General features: G+C 40.0%; 1 protein-coding gene across 1 annotated transcript; it reads right to left on the bottom strand.

Moving 5' to 3' along the window:
* Positions 1-12,746: 12,746 nt before the first annotated feature.
* noto (notochord homeobox) lies at positions 12,747-13,839 on the bottom strand. Its single transcript, XM_048228298.1, has 3 exons — positions 13,389-13,839; positions 13,063-13,247; positions 12,747-12,944 (listed from the first exon to the last, which is right to left on the bottom strand). Exons 1-3 carry the CDS (start codon positions 13,747-13,749, stop codon positions 12,747-12,749), a joined length of 744 nt encoding a protein of 247 aa, XP_048084255.1. The 5' UTR covers positions 13,750-13,839.
* Positions 13,840-20,481: the final 6,642 nt, after the last annotated feature.

Here is a 20,481-nt window from a genome sequence, read left to right as displayed (position 1 = left end):
TGAGTGTGCGGACACCGTGTACAGTGGGTATTTAAGGCCACAAGCCCATAAAGACGTACTCAGCGCCTTCTAAAGGGAGCTAATTATTAGTAATAATTAATTCATTACTGAACAGATTGACTGAGAAACACTTTTGAAAGTCACACACACTGCTTCGAGTATTTTCATGAATAATCTGGGGAGTTTGCTTGTAGCCCATACATCACCCTCTGAAATGAATGGAATTCGTTTTATTATTATCATCATCGTCACAATAATAATAATAATAATAATAATAATGATAATAATAATAATTTATAATGTTATAGAAATGTAAATATTATTTGGATAATAATAGGGTTACGATATAGCCTAATAATTAATTGTAGAGACCGTTATATTTCAACATGATTCAAATCAAGATTCATATTTACATGCTTTGGCCATGAGTCATGAGTCAAATAACAACTCTCACCATTTTTACGGTCTATACGAAATATACGCGTCTACGGAATAGGCTTATATCGTATTTTTTGGGCCCTAATGTAGGCCTATCTCCGTCCGACACCATTTACCTGCACAACTGTAGCCTAATAATGAGGCACTATAGTAGGCTAAGTGGTTTTCTGACGTCGTAACAGTCATTTCCATTCAAATTTCTGCCTGAGGTTGACGAACAAAATCGCCAAACTGCGCTTTGAGTCATGGAAATCTTACACCAAAGCTATTTTCCCAAGAGAAAACAGATAGGTCCATGTGGCTACATCGTGGCCTTGTGTACACACACGCACATTGCCTGTCCCTCTTTTGTGTGTGTGTGTGTGTGTGTGTGTGTGTGTGTGAGAGAGAGAGAGAGAGAGAGAGAGAGAGAGAGAGAGAGAGAGAGAATGTGGGATTGATTAGGGCACTAGATAACTGTCTCCTGTCCAGGCCAGAAGTGATGTCATGTTTTTCCCCATAATGATCAAGCTTGAGCTGCTCATATAGGGGTAAATTTGAGATGTACTTTAACATAGTGTGTGTTTGTGTGTGCGCGTGTGTGTGTGAGGACACACACACACACACACACCTTTCTCACAAACTAAAAGATATTCAACTTTGCAAGAACACCCCCCCCCCCCCCCCACACTTACCCTCACTCTGATTTTTTCCCTCTCTGTCTGTCACTCTTCTCTATCCTTCTGTAATTAAGAGTTCATGCAGTCTGTAATGAATACTAATGGAGGAACGAACCATCTGTGCGCAAACAGAATTAAAATCTACCATGCTGAGAGAGAGAGAGAGAGAGAGAGAGAGAGAGAGAGAGAGAGCAAGGAGGGAGTAAGCGAGGGATTGAAGAAGATATGAGGGGAAAACTGTGTGTGTGTGTGTGTGTGTGTGTGTGTGTGTGTGTGTGTGTGTGTGTGTGTGTGTGCGCGTGCGTGTGTATGTGTGCGTGTGCATGCATGTGTATGTGCTTTTACATCTCTGGTGTTTATTATGTGTGAACACCATGCACATTTTCTACACATAAATAGCCCATAATCTCCTTTGTGTGTAAAAATAAAATAGTTAATACTCTATGCCTGTTCATCATTTATGTTATGAGACGTTGTAACTTATTGCTTAGGAACAGGGGGAGGAATATATAATTACACCGCAGATCAAGACTGTCAAGCTATTTAGTAACTAAATCCTCCATAAACAAGGTGATGATTAAAGAATGACTTTAATCGCCACATTTCCAGTCACTCAAATCCCTGCCCTGACCCACCTCAACCAGCACTCATTTGCTTCAGTCTCTTTTCTTTCGTTCAGGCCTGGAAATTATGGTATGCTACTCATTTACATTACATGTCCTAAATAAGGAAAAACCTTTTCATTTTCTCACTGTGTTATCAGATATGGCTAAGTGCATTCTCATATAGATTTGTACACATATTTGATTGGGGGGGGGGGTGTTCTGTGCAATAGTCTTTACATTTGTAGAACATGAGCCTTGTAAATGCGTACAAGTGTTGCTGGTACAGTGAGGGGAAAAGTAATCAAACTTGGTGTGAAAATCCTCACCTTAGCAACACTGTCATCACCTAGTGCCATTTGGACTAATTAAAATCACACACCACAAGCCATCTCCTTTTAGATCAGAATGTGTAAAATATGAAAAAAAAAAACATGAAAAAGATCATGGCAGTGGAGGATATACAATGACCAGAGAAATTCAGTTACAAGTAAATAAATCTGTCTGTATTTGATATATTTATATATGTAGCCAAATTACCTATCCACAATATATATATATACTGCAAGATATATCTTTGTGCATTAGCCAGGGATTATCATAAAGGCCTAAACATTATTATACATTCGGTCAATTTAAATCTCTCATGGAGGTCTCAGAATAATTTTTGTAGGCAATGTTGCCTAGTGCAGACCAAGTGCCAAAAGTAGTGTGGAGGAACGCGTTATTCTTTTAATCTGACGCTCTCTTGTGGTATTGATTGGAACTGCAGTTGTTTATGGAAGTATATGTGTAGCTTAATTCAAATGAGAATGCAATCTGCAATATGCAATTCTAAAAGACATTACATTATGCAATTGCCCGTTCATTATGCAATTTAATATTGCAATTTGCAATAATTTCCAAGAAATTGTATTAATCTGCAAAGTGACAATGAAATCCTAAAATCACTTTTAATAATTTTGGTTAAAAAATAGAATAAACATGGATTGAATTGCATTCCATTTTGCCATGGTACTTCAGTCTCAAAATTCAAATGGCAATTCATTTTGCATTTCAATTTTCAATATTCAGTTTCATCATTTAACTGTCAATTTGTTTTGCAATTTAATATTCAAAGTGCAATGTAGGATTGCATTTTGAAAACATATTTGGCAAAACTGACAATGCCAGCCTGAAAACAATTTGGATCATTTTGGGCTAAATACTTTGCGGTCATGACAGCCGTGGGCCCGGAGCGACCGCACCCCCCGGTCCGCTTATGAGGCTAGCCAGACCACGGAGGGGAGTCTCCGTTGTGTGTGTGTGTGTGTGAGCAGGGCAAGAAGAGGCTGTGTGAGTTTAGGCCTAACTAACGACAATGGACGTCAGAGTGGGCGATCTAGCCCTACTTGTCCTGTGAACTCCAAAGAGCTCCGCAATCTCCCTCATAGGAGAGGTAACCCTCTATTCCCTCCAGTGGTATATCCACAGAAGGTCTCCCCACCGGCTAGCGCCCATTAGCTGTAAGGCCTCAGAAATCTTTGAACGGACCAGGTTGACATCAAATCGGACAAGTAGGGCTAGATAGCCCACTCTGTCGTCCATTTTTAGTAATCTGTCCGTTGAGTCAGACCAGAGAATGTCTAATAAGGGGAGAACCATCACTCTCGGGAAACTTCCGGTTTCTGAATTGGTTGCAGTTCCTTTTCTGGTTCCACATGAGGGCGCTCACGAATAAGTGCAGAATGAATGGAGGTCTATGGAGCTGTACCCCTCAAATCCACTTTTCTCTGGATATAATTTTTTGCCCAGAAATTTGAATGTTGCATGCGAAAGAGGGGGCAGAGAAAATACAGACCGCTGAGTATTATATTTTTTGATCCACTTATTTGATCTAAAAAGCCTTTCAAATGCGTCAATGACGTCATTCATTAGCAGAAAGCTAGTGTGTTGTGGGCAACAACGACCCAACCTGTAAGAAATCGAAAGGACGTAAGTCCTCGTTCATTCAACTTTTGACCTATAATCCATATTGAGCTTGCAGAAACCACAATCAATGAAAGAGACACATTTAGCCGTCTAGCTCCATAGACCCCCATTGTTTTTGCACTTATTCGTGATCGCCCCTAGAGGAAGTACAGCAGATTGCAGGTACAATGGAGTTAATAGGGAGTGATCTGGCTCTCCGTAAACAGGCTCTGGTCAGACTTGTCTGTTCACTGCACCTAGATTTTGGAGTGCAGGGGACAAGCCAAAATGGGCTATGAGACATACGTTCACACTCGGTATCATGTTTCAACACACTTTAGGTCAATATCACACCGAATTCTCCTTTAACTGTCAATTCGTTTTGCAATTTAATATTCAAAGTGCAATGTAGGATTGCATTTTGAAAACATATTTCAATGATGAAACTGAATTTGAATGAAATTGAAAATTGAAATGCAAAATTACCATTTGAATTTTGAGACTGAAGTACCATGGCAAAATAGAATGCAATTCAATCCATGTTTATTCTATTTTTTTTACCAAAATTATTCAAATTGATTTTAGGATTGCATTGTCACTTTGCAGATTAAAATACAATTTCTTGGAAATTATTGCAATATTAAATTACATAATGAATTGGCAATTGCATAATGTAATGTATTTTTGAATTGCATATTGCAGATTGTATTCTCATTTGAATAAAGCTACACATATGCTTCCATAGTTGTTTCCGACTGGACATTTGTTGAAGCCTTGAGTAGCCTACAGCCTGGTGGCGAAAAGGCTATGCACAAGGCTCGTACATTTTTCAGTGAATTTACAGGAACCGAGCATAGACAAAAATAACAAAAAGGAAATCCAAATAAGAGATCGTGGATTTATAGATCAACAAAAAATTAATTATTTATTTATTTTTCAAATTATGCTCAGGGCAACAAATAGGCCTAGCAGGGGCTCATGATGGAGATCCAATTCGGTTCCAGTTCTCAGTCAGATTTTGATGGGCTAAATTGATACGATGTATAGGCAGACATGTAATGTTAATGTGCACACACTGAACACATAGCCTACAGGCCTACGTTCTGGTTTTGGGTTTGTGGAACCCTATGAAACATGGCCACCTGATGGCGCTAGAGCATCAGAACTGTTACCCTGGCTGCAAATTACATGTGCTGCCGCTAGGGTGCGTCTAGATTTCTAGGCCACAGAACTGTAGATGTAAAGGCCTAAATTCCCTGAAAGATTTTGTGTTTTGTAGTAGATGTATTTTGTATTACGTTAGTCTATTGTTACACTTGTCTGTTCACTGCACCTAGGACAACTGGAATATTTTGAACTCCAGTCGTACACACAGACGAATGGGTTTCGGACTCATTGGTGTATTTGGACACATTAATAGAATTAAATTAAAGCGCTCACATTAATTGTCCAGGCATGCTCATTGTGCTAAATTGGTCGAAGCAAGTATCAAATAGGCCTACCCTAGTATCCTAACACTGATTTATTTTCCATAGCCCTGTTTGGAATGCTTCGAGTTAAAATGTTACATCATATCCAATCTTTACATCCCGCTTTTACAAAAGAATGCCGACAGAAGTACCCATATTAAATAGGTGGGCAATTGAGGGCGCCTTCACACCCTAATTGAAGCTGTCGGTGTCAGCAAACAGAGAAACCGGAGGCTTGCGAGAAGCTCCTCGGGTTGTGGTGGTGAAGAGGCAACATATCGGCGCGCGTAACGCTTGGCTCAGACTCGCACCTCCGTTCATTAATAAACTAATTGAGCGTTTTGTTTCGCATTAGGTAGTGTGTGCTCAGCTAATCTGAACTCCTAAAAAGCTGCGGATTTTCACTCGACCGAGAGCTGGGAAAAGTAGCACTCGTATGCGCGCCCATACCACCTGCATGCGAAATGAAGACCTGAACCACCTGTAGCTGTGCGCACACTAGTCCAGACATTGGATGTCTATAGTTTTTGATAGTCTGTACGTAACATCATTTAGCTACACATTTTTTTTTTTTTTTTTTTTTGGATTAAAAAAAAAAAAATTTCATGCAATGTCTGGTAATAAACAATAGCTTGAAATTCACATTATGTTCACATTATGTTCACTTTGATGATTGCATTTGACATCCTCGTAGCTTAGGCTGAACAGGTCTATTCAAATCCTGATTTCGCTCATCTGTGAAGCATAGCAGAAGAAGCTGAAGTTGGAGGTGCACGCGCATATGTTTAGGAGGAGGAGGAATCTGTGCAAATTGATATAAGCTGGGTTAGTATACTGGTGGGCTATAAAAAGTTTTTTTGTTAGCAAGGTGTCACACAAGAAACATTTCATGATGGGTAAAAGCAAAGAGCTCTCCCAAGACCTTTGCAACCTTATTGTTGCCAAGCATATTAATGGAACTGGTTACAGATGCACTTCAAAACTTCAGAATCATCCAGCAAGCAGTATTTGAGCCATTATTTGCAAGTGGAAGGAACATCACTACATCATCAACTGGCCATGCACAAGATCTCCTTGCAAAATTTCTGACCAGGAAGTCAGAAGGATAGCCAGAAGAGTAGCCCAAGAGCCAAAGACCACTCTGAGAAAGCTCCAGAAAGATTTGGAGGCAGCAGGTACAATTGTTACAGAGAAAATCATAGGTAATGCACTCCACCGCCATGGCCTTTATGCATGCTCATCCAGCATGATTCTATTGCTGAAGAAAAACATGTTGAAGCTCGTTGAAAGTTTGCTACACAACATTTGAACAATCCTATGAAATACTGAGAGAATGTATTCTGGTTAAAAATGTAACTTTTCGGATGTCATACTACACACCATATTTGGAGGAGAAATGGCACTGTGTATCACCCTAAAAATACCCTACCAACAGTGAGGTTTGGAGGTGGTGCCATCATGGTGTGGGCTGTTTTTCATCTCATGGTACTAGCAGACTTCATACAGTTGATGAATGGAGTCATTTTGTTCTGGGAGAATCTTTACATCCACCAGGATGATGAGGATGAGACATGGCTAGACCTTCCAGCAGGACAATGATCCAAACCATTCAGCAAAGGAAACTCTCAATTGGTTTCAGAGAAAGGAAATCAAGGCCCTGACTTCAATTCAATTAAGCAGTTTTGGAAGTTAACTAAAGATCAGGATTCACAAGAGGGACCCCTGAAATCTTCAATATTAAAGGACTATCTGTTTAAAAGAATGGACCAAACTCACACCAGAATACTGTGACTGATTAGTTTCATCATACAGAAAATGCCTTGAAGCTGTCATTACGAATAAAGGCTTTTCCACAAAGTATTTAAGAAATTTCAGCAGGCGTGTTCAATACTTTTTCCTGTGTCATTCCACTTTATTGCACTTAACTCTACCTATGGACTTTAATGTTTGGATTTTTTTTATATGTGTGGATTATCTGAGTTAATACTATAATGTCTGGTGAAAATTTCATGCAAATAGCCTCATTGGAAGTATACTTGGGTATCTCCCAGAATTGGGGCCTATTTCTGTCCACAGGGTGTAATTCTATTAAAAACACATTATTTCTAATAATGTTTAGCATCACTAATTAGTATAAAGAAAAACAAGCTAGACTTTTTTAATGGTTGCTCCTACTCATGATTTAGACACATTTTATTGGTATTTTATGGTACAATATCAGTGTTTTGGTGTTGTCCGCAAACCAGAGTTTTCACATATTGTGCCATATCTCAAACATTGTTTATCAAAAATTAATTTAAAAAATCATGCTTATGAATTAAATGTTATCTGAACTAATGAACTGCATGCACACATTATGCATATATATGCATTTCCTGCTTTATTTTGCTTAATGTTTGCCTGTCCCATGGTTTAGCCGTCATTACCAGCACACTCTACATAAAGGCACTTTGCTACTGTTTTTTCATCAAAAAAATATTTGGTAACCATGGTCACCTAATATCGCAGTGGAATAGTGGAGTGATGCCTTGATGTCCAGAAACATAAGAAAATCTACTCTTTATCCCTCGTTTTGGGCATGTACACTTATTATGTGTCATTACCATACGCATTGTATTTCTGTATTTTTGAATATTCCTGAAATTTTAAAATTACTTTAATAGTTTAAATGATGTAGTTTACATGTAGAAAGCTAGCTGTACTTGCATGGTGATCATTTTTGCTTCTCAGGGTAGTTTTTCGGTATAAATGTCATCACCAGCACAGTCATTACCAGCACATTATAGCTTGAAATGTAGTGGTAATGACGACTGTGTTAGTGATGACATTTTTGCAGATACATTTAAAGTACTCTTTTTAAAAGAAATAAGTTTTTTTTTTTCACAAAGTCAGTTCAACTTGGGTTTCTAAATTATAAACATTTAATTGCAATAGATTACGATCAGTGATTTGTCATCACCGGAACAAATGTCATTACCAGAACTGCAATGTCATCACCATCACCATGCATATTTTTGCCAATAGATTATGTATAAATTACAATAAATTACATTAATTAGATATTTTTGACAATGTTGGACAGTCTAAATTGCCACTGGATGAAAACAGATATGATATATGGCATTTATTTCAAATAAATGAAATTCCAAGCCAGGGTCGAGTGAAAAAATACAAAAATAAGACACTTAAACGACTATAATTCATGTTGTAAGTAAAGTTCAACAATTCTAATAAGTTCAAGATAAACTATACTTCATGTGAAACCATAATTGATCATTGATTGACTATTTCATCTTTAAAATGTACATATTAGATGATGTGATGGTAATGACATTTACCTGAAAAATGACAAAAAATCATAAATTCCCTTATATTGTGGTCTCAACCAAGCTCACAAGGTTACTCCTATCAAAATGACTGATAACTTGATGCATACCAATTAGTAAAATTTTGAATTTTATTTTTCAAAATTTCAGTAACCCAAATAGGCCCGAAATCTGAGAAATGCCCACTTACTGAAAAAAATGTTGACGTGCTCAATACTTATTTTCCCCGCTGTATTTCAGTTGTAAGCCTGTAGCTTTGACAATTGCCAATTACATCGTTAGGGTTATGCCAATGTATTTATTAGAAAATCAGCTTGAGACGTCAATGACGTCGATGTTCCGTTCTGATTTTAACGGACAGTACTCACAAACAAGTCGGCCGTGATGGCTTTGTCGTTGTTCAAGGTCATTCTCCTACTCGCTTTCTGTTGACTCAAGATCTGCACGACTGCCTGCCGCGCTCATTGTCCTCCAGTCAAATCACTTTGCTTGGAATTGGCACTTGCCTCGTGCGGAGTAGCCCCTTTTACTTTTGAATAGCACGGAACACAGGAACGACACCATTTCCTGTCGGTAGAGAGGGGCTCATTGAGAATGTCTGTGGGACGGTCTGCCATTAAGCACTCATTTGAAACTGGACCGTTGCGAGTGAATTCTTTCAGCTGTCTTGCTCCGCGTCAGATGTCATTGTGTGCACCATATTAAACCACTGACCCAGAGACAAAGCCAGCCATCCACTTCAAACGCCTGAGATGGATGCTAATGACTATTAAATTGACTTGAAGAGACTGGCTCCTCCAATAAAATTCAAATTGTACTACTTATAAACTTTGTATTTCTGTATTTTAGGCCTAGATTTTGTCAGTTGTTTTTGTTGATTTGCCAGTGTCTTTTAATTTATTTTGCATTTCATATTCTTTTCTTATGCATAGTTATGGTAGTATGTTTTTAGAGAGCTAATGTATATTGTCCAGTTTCAAACCTGATATATTTTCCCATGTCCTCTTATTATTCACTCATAGACCAGGCAGTAAGCAGCTACTACTAATGTCACCATTTTAGTCTGATGACCATAATTAAAGTTCTTTCAAGTTCTCACTTCATTATTTTTCCCGTAATTAGAATTACAAGTGTGTGAGTCTCACTCGCTCTCTCTCTCTCTATTGCATTTCCTCTCTCTCTGTCTGTCTGTTGGTGTATTTTAAGTTGGAGACAGAGCCTTTTAGGTATGGTTGTGCCGTCTGCCAGGGATCTGCTAAAGCCGGTTATTGTGACAGCTTGCTTTCAGCATTGCAAAGGTTAATTAGTATGGATGGCTAATCTCTCTGTATGAACACAGAGGTTAGGATTGGAAACACTAACACCATCATCACAGTGTTTCTTTCAGCTAATTCACTGTGCCAATCCAATAAAGAGGTACTAGCATGACCATTGGGCCGCTAAAGCACTGCAATCTGCCCCAAGCCCACTGTTTCAAAGTGGCAACATCAGAGCATGAGGTGCAGGTCTTCACTCAAGATGCCACCTACACTAGAGCAGAGACAGCTGACAATGACACTGGTATTTTTTTTGTAGGAGTGCACTCTTTATGTTCGTCAAGATATTTGTGTGTATTACAGTATGTCTGTGTGTGTCTGTGTGTGTGTGTTTGTATGAGTTGTATGTATTGTTATGTCTGAAAAAATTGTAAAAAATTGTATGTATTGTTATGTCTGAAGAAACAGTTTTATTGTAATTGTAATCTTTTGCAAGGATTACAATATGAGCGCACCTGCGCCTTGGATGCCATGGAAGGAAGTTGCCATGTCATTCTGACAGTATGAAGACTTTGGCTTCATGGGGCATGGGGTTATTGAGGATCACTGTAAGCAGGATGGAGGGGGTCAGTCATGTTTGTGTGTGTGTGTGTGTGTGTGTGTGTGTGTGTGTGTGTGTGTGTGTGTGTGTGTGTGTGTGTGTGTGTGTGTGTGTGTGTGTGTGTGTGTGTGTGTGTGTGTTGGGGTGGAGGAGGGCTAATTGGGACAGTGAGATTCCCTCACCCCTGCTGGGGGTTCCCAAGACCCCCCCCCCCCTCCACTCGGTCTTACCACTGGTGAGAGATTACACCTGATCAGCCCAGGCCAAAAAGAGAACGAGAGAGAGAGAGAGAGAATCAGGGGAGGGAGGGAGATCTATAAAGGAGAAAGAGACTCTTTCATTTCCTAATCCTTCCCTTTGAGCCAGTCCTGTTTCACCTCTTAGCCTCTTAAACACACACACAGTTGGAGAGACAGTGTGAGAGAGGGAGAGAAGTGGAGGGTAGAAGAGATTGAGTGATGAGAGAGATCTCTGTCTCTCACGTGCCAGGCCTCCTTTCCTGTGGGAATGAGATTGATTTGGGTCCTGTCTGTTGGTGTACATCTTTAATAGGCTTTCATTTCCTTCGCTCTCTAATCCTGTAAGCACCGGATGTATTAAAGTAATTCTGTGTGTGTTTTAGTGGGACAATTCATCATCAGTGTTGCATTACTTTTTAAAAAAATCTTCTATTGTTACTTTTTAATGTGTTACATTATGTGACCATGAATTGTAATATTATTTATCATTTCCTTCAACTGAATTTGGTTGAGAAATTATATTGGCCTAAGTGAGTGTCAAAGCTTGATTAAACTCTACTATTGTTGATACAACTCAGTCACTGACATTTTCATTAAGTTAATTTATTTATTAATGCAAAGTGGCTATCAAGTGAGGTAATATCACATAGATGATATAAGCGGAGGCATGGAAAGCAAAAATGACCCCTACATTTTACTTGACTTGACTTGACTCTCGATCGCTGAGATGCCCAGAGAAGTGTAGAGATCAGTAGCAAAACCAGGTTCTTGCGGCTCCCAGAGGCATAACCTTATTTTTTTCAAATATACACAGGAGAGATGTTAAATTCCTGGTGCTATATGTAGGGGATTTCACACAGTGGCCCTGGCCCATCAACAACCAAGCCTATGTACCATCAAAATCAAAATCACTAACAAAGACAGTGAATAAAACAATGAATATTTAACTGTCTTTAAGGTCCAAGTTGTTGGAGCAGATTCCGCACCTGCCTGGACTTGTTCCATGGCATTCATGGGGCACCACATACTGCTGAATACGACTCTGCCCATTGGCTACCTACAGTTAATGCTTGTGAGTATTGATTGGATTTTCATGGAGCATTACTGATAGGAAATGCCAGGCCTGTATCTATTCAGTAGAGTTTGTATCTTTGTGGTGTTTGTAAAGATGGATAAGCAAGCCATGCTTGTTAACCCTGGTCAGGGATGAGCTAGGCTCTGCTAACAAGCTTTCGTGTTGGATGATGGACCCCTGGAAACAACACTGCCGTATCTAAAAGGCTCCGTCTCTGTCTCTCTCACATGTTCTCTCTCTCTCTCTCTCATACACACACACACACACTACCAATCTGTCTACCTTTCCCTCTTCCATACCCCCTCTGTTATTCTGTTATTTTTAACATACTGGTGTTTATTCGAACTGAAGTGCATTTGAACCTACTTCAACTGGAAGACAGTGAAAGAGACAGAGAGGCTCCTGGAAGACTTCCCGTTTTCCTCTCTTGAAATCTCTCCCATTGACATTTCGTGATTGAAGATCAGCAGAAATGTTTGGATGGTTCCAGGGCTACTTGAATAAAATGATATCTCTTCTCAGTTTCCAGGCCCTGATTTAAATGGCTAAGTGTGAAGTTTTAAGTCTAATTCCACATGATGGCTTTAGTTCATGCCTGAGAACTTATAGGCGGACTGCACTTAAATTATGGTCCAAGCCTCTATTTGGGTTTACATTTTTAAAAATGGATGGACTTTTGTGAACAGGGGTAAATTACTTTGGCTGAATGTAATGGCAGCTGCAGCCTTTATACCCTTTTAGTCTGAATCCTTTTCTTTTCCTTTTCTGATAATAGCCACAACACCTAATTCTGGAGTTTAGCACATTTTTAAGAACTTCAAGCCAACCATTTAAGATCTGTTTTCATCCTTTATCATCTAAATACTGACAAGACTTAAGAGTAAGGACCAAGAAACATAAATGTTTTAAAAAATAAAGTATATTTTGCAATGTCAAATATAGGATACATTCTCATGACAAAATGGAAATCTTCATATAAAAAACAACATTGTCAAGGTAGACACTTAAATATAGATCTATATCTATTAATTAAATACTTTGTACAAATAGATAGACTAGGTCCGGTATCCATAGGACCACTGAAGTTATTTACAAAAAGTTTTAGGCTTGTTCTTGTCCACAGTATCATATTCAGCAGTCGCTAATAGAGCCTTCAATGTCGATGTCTGATTCGTTGCTAAAATCTTCATCATCGCCCTCGTCCTCACGACCTTGGGAACCAGGGCTCTTGGGTGGTATGGCAAGTCCTAGTTTAGCCAATTTGGCTTGCTGCTGCTCCAAACTCTGCTTGCGCCACTTGATACGACGATTCTGGAACCAAACCTTAACCTGATGAAGAAATAAACCATTCGATTAATTAAACAGAAATACTATTGAAACTGAATATGCCTGTAGGCCTATAATGTGGTATAACAGGGAAAGCATATTTGGGGGTGTGGTTGCTTACCTGAGCTTCGGTGAGCTGTAGAGAATTAGCCAGCAGGAAACGCTCGGACCCGACCATGTACTGTTGCCGGGCGAACTCCTTCTCAAGCCGGGACAACTGCTCGTTCGTGAAGCTGGTGCGCATACGTTTGGACTTTCCCGCCTTGTGTTTGAACATGTGCACGCCAGTTTTCGTCATGGCCGCTTCTGTGGAACAAGGTTGAGGATGAAACATTAGAGACAAGTTTTGCCAAGTAAATCGTTCATTCAATGTTGCAAATTAAAGTATTTAATATGCCCCGAATGGAATGCAGTTAAGGTAGTCATAAGGTGGACTTCTCTGTTTACCTTGTGCGTAAAGAGGTCCACGGTAGGTGGTTTGGTAGCCGTAGGTAGGGCAGTAGTACACAGGGTATCCAGATTGAGGGTGAACCATGTTCGGGCTGTAGACGTATTGCGGCAATGAGTGCATCTGTCCATGAACCGAGTAGACGGAACCCACTGTTGAAGGATACTTCACAGTCTCCGTGAGGCCGGTCCTTTCCCTTGAGACGGTGTCTGGTTTGGAGAGCAGCGCATCGATGGTGAATGATTTTCCCGTACTTGGTTTCGCCGGCGACACATTACATGGTGTGCTTCCATAAAGTGACGCACCAGGACGCACGGAGTAGGCGCAAACGGATCCAAGAGGCCTGGCAGGAACTTGCATTTTTGATGAATGACAGCGAGCCAAAAAACTGGAAAAAAAATAAAGTTGTCGTATAGGTCCTTGTGCGGAGCTCAGTAGATGTTTATCTCTCTGGAGTCAGAGGGATGAGTGGTACCTCTGTGGTCAGGCTGAGCAGCTTTTATGCTCGCCTGAGCGCAGAGGTGTGAACGGGCCCCCACCGCGCCTTTGTCTTTCAAAGTAGCAGATGAGAGAAACCAGCGACGCTACAAGGTATCCAATTAACTGATGGAGTTGTAACAGGCTGGGATTGTCAAACATCCTAATAGCCCTTTCCATGACAAGAACCAAGAGGAAGCTCGGTCGCTGAGCGGGGGTTCAGGGGTTTGGGGGCAGGGGGTCGGGATTTACTACAAATTCTTGTGTGGATCTACTCCCAAGCTGTAATCATGGCCGCTGAGAACGCATTGATGTCTGCAAATCATCTTATTTCCAGATTCAGAAATCAAAGGCTGCCGCTCGATACAAGGCACAGCGGAACAAATAGCTTCACAAGCACAGGCAGAGACGGAAAAGAAAGAAAGACTGCCTTCAGATCACAACAAGACTACTCCCTCTGATAAAGACGTCTCGATTTCAGAGCTGAGTGTAGAATCATCCTAAATTACTGGCCTTGTCATGCCCTAAACACATTCAAAGTCAAGTGATAATTAGAGAAAAAGTTATTAGGTAATTTATCCAGCAATGATACTACTCAAAGCATGCCATTAAGTGGCCAACTTATTTATTTTTATACATATTTAACGGGCAATAGTTGTCTTTGTATGGATATAATCCCTGATTTTCATAAATCCTGTATCTGTTATATCCTATACCATTAAAATAAACATACTGATCACTGTCTCCTCCCCCGCGAGTGAGAAAATGGTGCGAATTACACTTATCTTAGGTGTGTATAAGGTGTGTGTTTTTGCAGTTCGGGTGTTGAAGCCGTAAATTGGAGTGGAAAAATGGTGCACCTGGGCGTTGGAGTTCTCGCTTGGGGTGTATGGGGACTAATCGGGCTGTTGAGATGACTAACTGGCTGATGTGTAATTCCCTTGGACTGATTTTATAAATGAGTGAGTCAGTTTATAGCATTTAATACAAATTATCCCAAACCCATTTATAAATCTCCTGACAGCCATCTCTGTTGTGAAGCTCTCACAACGTTCCCTGCACAATCCCACATCAGTATAAAACACAGAGCATTCCTTCTGATTTAAATCAGCTGGGGTATGAAAAGGTCTTTAGAATTTAGAAGTTTCCTTTTTTACATTTCTGTCTAACATTACGAAAACAATATAATTGACTATTAGGTCAAATGTGAGCGTGTTCACCAGCTGGTGGATGAGATTCTCTGATGCTTACGGCTCCTATTTGTTTTGTAGGCCTATAGCAGGAAATCTGCTATGTAAAGAACGCACCACATTATTAACTGTCAGTATACAGACTTGAAACGCTTAAAGTGAAACGTCGGCTCTTTGAAAGGAGCGATTCTCTCCCCTCTGCAAAACGTCTCTGTCTTTCATGCTTACGGATTATAGCCAGCTCTGCAAACTTTCCACGCTCATTGCCGAGGCTGTGGTAGCTCACGGAGAAGCTGCTAAAACGCGTTCAAACATATGAAGACAGCGTTTCCCTTTGACCTCATCTCTTCTAATTACACTCCCGGTATCTGACACTATAGCGTCTAATGAAGAGGACAAACAGTGCGCGGGCACGACCTTGGGCGCGCCGCCGAGCCGACCACCCACACCACACTCCTTATTTGCTGGCGTGTTTTTCACAACTGGAACCACGCCGTGAGAGGACGTCTTTACATATTACCGCATCTGTCCTGTCCCTCCCTCCCCGTTTCCCCTACACATCTGGCCCCTAGGGAGATGTTTACTTACTGCTCAAGGCCATGTTAGAGCTGACCAAAGGAGGCCATAGCAGAGCCGACTTTCCTGTCTGACAGAAATGTAAAAGTCAACCCTCAAGATTCCTTTGAATAGGAGTGTGTGTGTAAAGAAACATTCAAGTGACACCAGGAACCTACATTTCAAATCCTTTATACACTTTTTGGAGTCTTTAATGGTATTACATATAGGCCATTGTCAACCATATCACTGTCTGAGCAAGACTACCTGACATGGGCATGCAAGTCTGTTGTCGATTCTGATAATTTGATATTTTTTTCTCCAAAATTAAAATGTAGACAACTAGAGCATGGTCTGTTGGAGAGCAGTTCAAAGTCAAGGCCTGCTAGGGTTTGTATATTGGGGCCAGACGGGGAATACGCTGAGAGGCTCGTTGGCCTGATGGCCCTTTTCATAGTCATACAGGAGAACAGTAGCCGCCTCTCTCTCCTCAGTGGGACCTGAAACTTACCCCAGCTCACATGCATACACACACACACACACACACACACACACACACACACACACACATACACACACACACACACACAAACACACACATGCACGCACACACACACACACACATATGCACACGCACGCATGCACACACAGACACATGCACACGCACACACGCATACACACTTACATTTCTACTGAGAATCGTGTTACTTTTAATGGCTCTGAAATAGTTTGTTTCAAAGTGCTTTTTAAAATGTAGCAATTAAGATAGTGGCTGGTTGGCCAGCAGACATTTGGTCTGGTTATCAACCTAATCAACCCAACTTATGACAGATCATTCTGTACATTTATACCAGATACAAGTACATGATGTCTATATTCAAATCGCAATACAAAAACTTTATCTTCATCATAAACAAGTCCAATTTGGGTCCTCAAGCTCCATGCAGAACTCCTCCTTACACATCGTTACTATTATTTGTTGCTCTTATTCCTTGCATTACTCATATTAATTGTTTTGTACATAGTAAACCACTAATCATATATAGTATATATACTCTTTTGATCCTGTGAGGGAATGTTTATATTATGTATAATATTTGTATCTTTTTTCAAGATATCTGTTTCAGGGTGTTAAATTGTGTCTGATTTTATTATTTAATCATCTATCTTAGTATTTGAGAGAGGTCAACTTTGTACATTACTGATTGTTTTTCTTAAAAGATCATTCTGGCTTCCATATGGATTATCGATCTCTAGTGTTAATTGTAATTGTTGGCTACTTTATAACTTCCTTTTTAGGAAAACTACAATCTATCCCTCATTCCCATTGACAGGTCATTGAGCAGAACAAAGGCTGGATAAGACAATGAGATCATTATAATTATGAAGGCTTTTTTTTTCTCACCTGGGTTTCACATTCAACGCAAACACACACACCTCACACTCACACCTTTTCACACATTTTACTCTAATGAGTTTATAAGCCATAGGGCATTATCCAGCAAAATGGGCCACCTCTTTTAAGGCTTCAATTCTATGGTTGCCATCAACATTCAGGTTGCAGGTAACAACGACCATCACCATTGAGGCCCTGATGATTGCTGTGACTATGAAAAGGTGTTTAGTGGGAGACCAGGACCAGGTATGGTCAGGTATAGCCCGTCTGGCTTCAATACACATCTTCACAATCAGATGACAGCCTGATACTTCTGCACTGAAGTTGGAACATAGAAATCTAGAAAAAAGGGATATAGAACATCTATGGGAGTGAAGAGAAAGCTGAGAGTATAGTACAAAATGTGATGGAATTAGAGATTAATTGTAGTTTGCATCATTTAGTTGTAAAAACACACTGCACATGTGGACCTTCAAGTTCATGTTCTGCCAGTGACATTCAAATATAATTGTCTGATAATCTGATTTGTTGTGATGTGAGCAATATTCTTTTCCAGTCACGAAAGATACAATAAAAATGGAAGGACATTCTTAACTTACAGTTATATGTTATATAATTACATGTGACAAAATACACTAAAATAACTTGTTGGATCCAACATAACTCAGTTAAATAAATTGACAAATTGACAGAAATAAACAGATATAAACAGATATCATTTATATAAATCAAATAAATTATGATTGATTTATTATTATTGGGACAAATAAACTCTCCAGTCAGTTAGTTTGTCTGCTTAATTATTCTGCTCTTGGATTCTTGTAAACAATTGTACTGCAGATGATTTGGATTTCCAGATTATGGATTATCTCTGGATAAACATTAAGATGTATCAGGCTTTCCTACAGTAAAGCCAACTATGACCACCAGATGGAAATTGTCATATCTTATTGTACTTTTGTTTGATAATATTGATGATTTTAAGATGTCTTGTGGAGTGCACAGAAATGTTTCCTTCACATTATAGAGAGATGACATTATTACAAACAAAAGATGACATTATTATTTTTTCTTAAGTGTCTTTGTAGAGAGACTGCCTTGACATTATAAGTCTTGTCACTGACATCTAAAATGTATGACCATAGAAATGTATTCATAACTATGGGTATGACTCTTTTAAATATTCAAAACTGCCATTCCTTATTATGTTTATTTGTCACCATGTACAACCTAGGCATGTGTCAGATGTGAACTAGATTACATAACCAATACTACAGTGCAGTGAAGCAAAAACCTGTGTTGTTTATTCAGTGACAACGGAAAAACAAAGCAATCTACAGAATGTTTTAATGGTAAACAATTTGCTTGTTTCTTTCAGTACTTTCTTCTTAAAGTAATAGTTGGATACATTGGTTGATTGGTCTTTAGATTAATCCACAGACTGCCATTCACATTTCTTTACAGAAATACAGACACACACACACACACACACACCACCACCACCAACACCACCACCACATAGGCCACTGTGTGAGAGTGTGTATTAGGTCCGTCTGGTGACCCAACGACTCCTCTTTGGCTGATGCTGAGGTGTACTTAGTGCGTGCATATCTAATGACTGTCATTAATCATGAGGAGTTCCTCACTTACGCGCATACGCACACACACACACACACACACACACACACACACACACACACACACACACTCACTCTCACACACACACACACAATCTCTCTCTCTCTCACACACACACACACACACAGATGGGAAGACAGAGAGAGAGAGAGAGAGAGAGAGAGAGAGAGAGAGAGAGGGGGCAATAGCGAGAGCGAGCGCTCATCTGTAAATGCACAGCCGTTCACGCAGTCCTGTGTCATGTGTGACTAAGGCCCCATTACCCAGCAGCTCTTTTGTGTGCCTCCCCACTGGCCATCAGCTATCCTAAAAGCCCATGCAGATGAGAGAGAACCAGCTCACCCTGCCACTTTGACTTTCACACGTTTAGTTTATTACTATCAGCTTTCCCCAAGATATGGTGGAGGCAGTGGAGGCATAGTTAGAGGTAGAAACTTCCTGGGCAAGGGATTATTCTGTAGCCGTGTCAACATGGTGATAACAACATTTTGTAAACAAATTTGTAAACTAGCTATATTAAATAACCTATAAACAAAATGTAGGCGTTTTCCAAATCTGTGACATCTGATTTCTTGAATTGGATATCATTGAGTTAGTATTCATCACAACAAGTTCACACAAAAACATTTCAATTTCTTTTTGCTATGGATTTAGGATTGAATGACTTAATAATTTAGTTGTACATTTATAAATGACAGAAGGCAGGTTTCTCTGTGAAATGTCTTATTTAACACAGCTGTGTGTCAATATTCAGTTCTGACCATGAAAGTGAATGTCAGAATATCAAGGTTAGTTGTAAACCCAATAAACTAATAATGGAATGTGTGAGTGAGCGAACATCCATCTTCAAGTGCTTTCTCTCAGGTGGTCCTGTGTTGGGTTGGGGGTTAGTGTTGGGGGTGGTGGGCATTTACAGGGGTGTTTTAGAGTGGTATTTAGGGGGTTATGCGTGGAGACACCCTTTAATGGAGGTGAGAATTGGTGGGTTGGAGGATAACACCTAAACTGTGTTTACACTTCCTGTCATTTTACCAGAGAGAGAAAGAGACAGAGAGAAGAGAAGAGAAAGAGAAGGAGATGAGGAGGAGGAGGAGGAGGAGGGTGGAAGAAAGGGAGAGGAGGACGAGAGACAGAGATAGCCTGAGGGAGTGAGAGAGGAGAGAGTTAGAGAGAAGTGACTGTAAAATTGAAATTTAATTGAAAAAGTCATGGAAGTGTTATAGATGACCGAAAGGCTGCATGGCAAGAAACTGAAGAGCCTTGGGGCCTGTCCACACGGAGACGCTTTTTAGGTTTAGGTCCTGTAAACGCACTGCCCGAAACCGCACTTTTTTGAAACCTGGTCCCAGAGTGGAAAAATCTGAAACCGTAGCCCGTTTGAATTCGTTTAGACAGCGAAACCGCGACATCCTGCTTGCGTATCGATGATGTCATCGCCACACCTCAGCTGCCCTGGACTTGCACTTATAGTATTGCCTAACAATACTAGTTTTCATACATGACATTACTTACGATTACACTCCGCAAGATAAATATCATAACTGGTGCTGCGCAGCGCCGATAGCTTATGACTTGGTGGACTGTTCCCCGTGTTTTTTTATGCATTCTAGCTACTGTCAGTGATGCGAGAGAACTTAAGTTATTAGGAAAGTGCTGTGTAAGTTTAGGCTACATTAATTTGTGCGTAGTGCCAGTGTCATTTGTTTATTTTACATGTCTTACAACATATATACAGGCATTCACAGTCGAGTGAAATCAGATATAAGCATATAAAGACGCTTAGAACTCACGTTAAGCCGATGGTTGCACACTGAATGCAAATGCAAGATTTGCGCT

This window comes from Alosa alosa, chromosome 19, assembly GCF_017589495.1.
Source record: "Alosa alosa isolate M-15738 ecotype Scorff River chromosome 19, AALO_Geno_1.1, whole genome shotgun sequence".
Taxonomy (NCBI): Eukaryota; Metazoa; Chordata; class Actinopteri; order Clupeiformes; family Clupeidae; genus Alosa; species Alosa alosa.
This window is presented reverse-complemented; position numbering and strand designations above follow the sequence as displayed.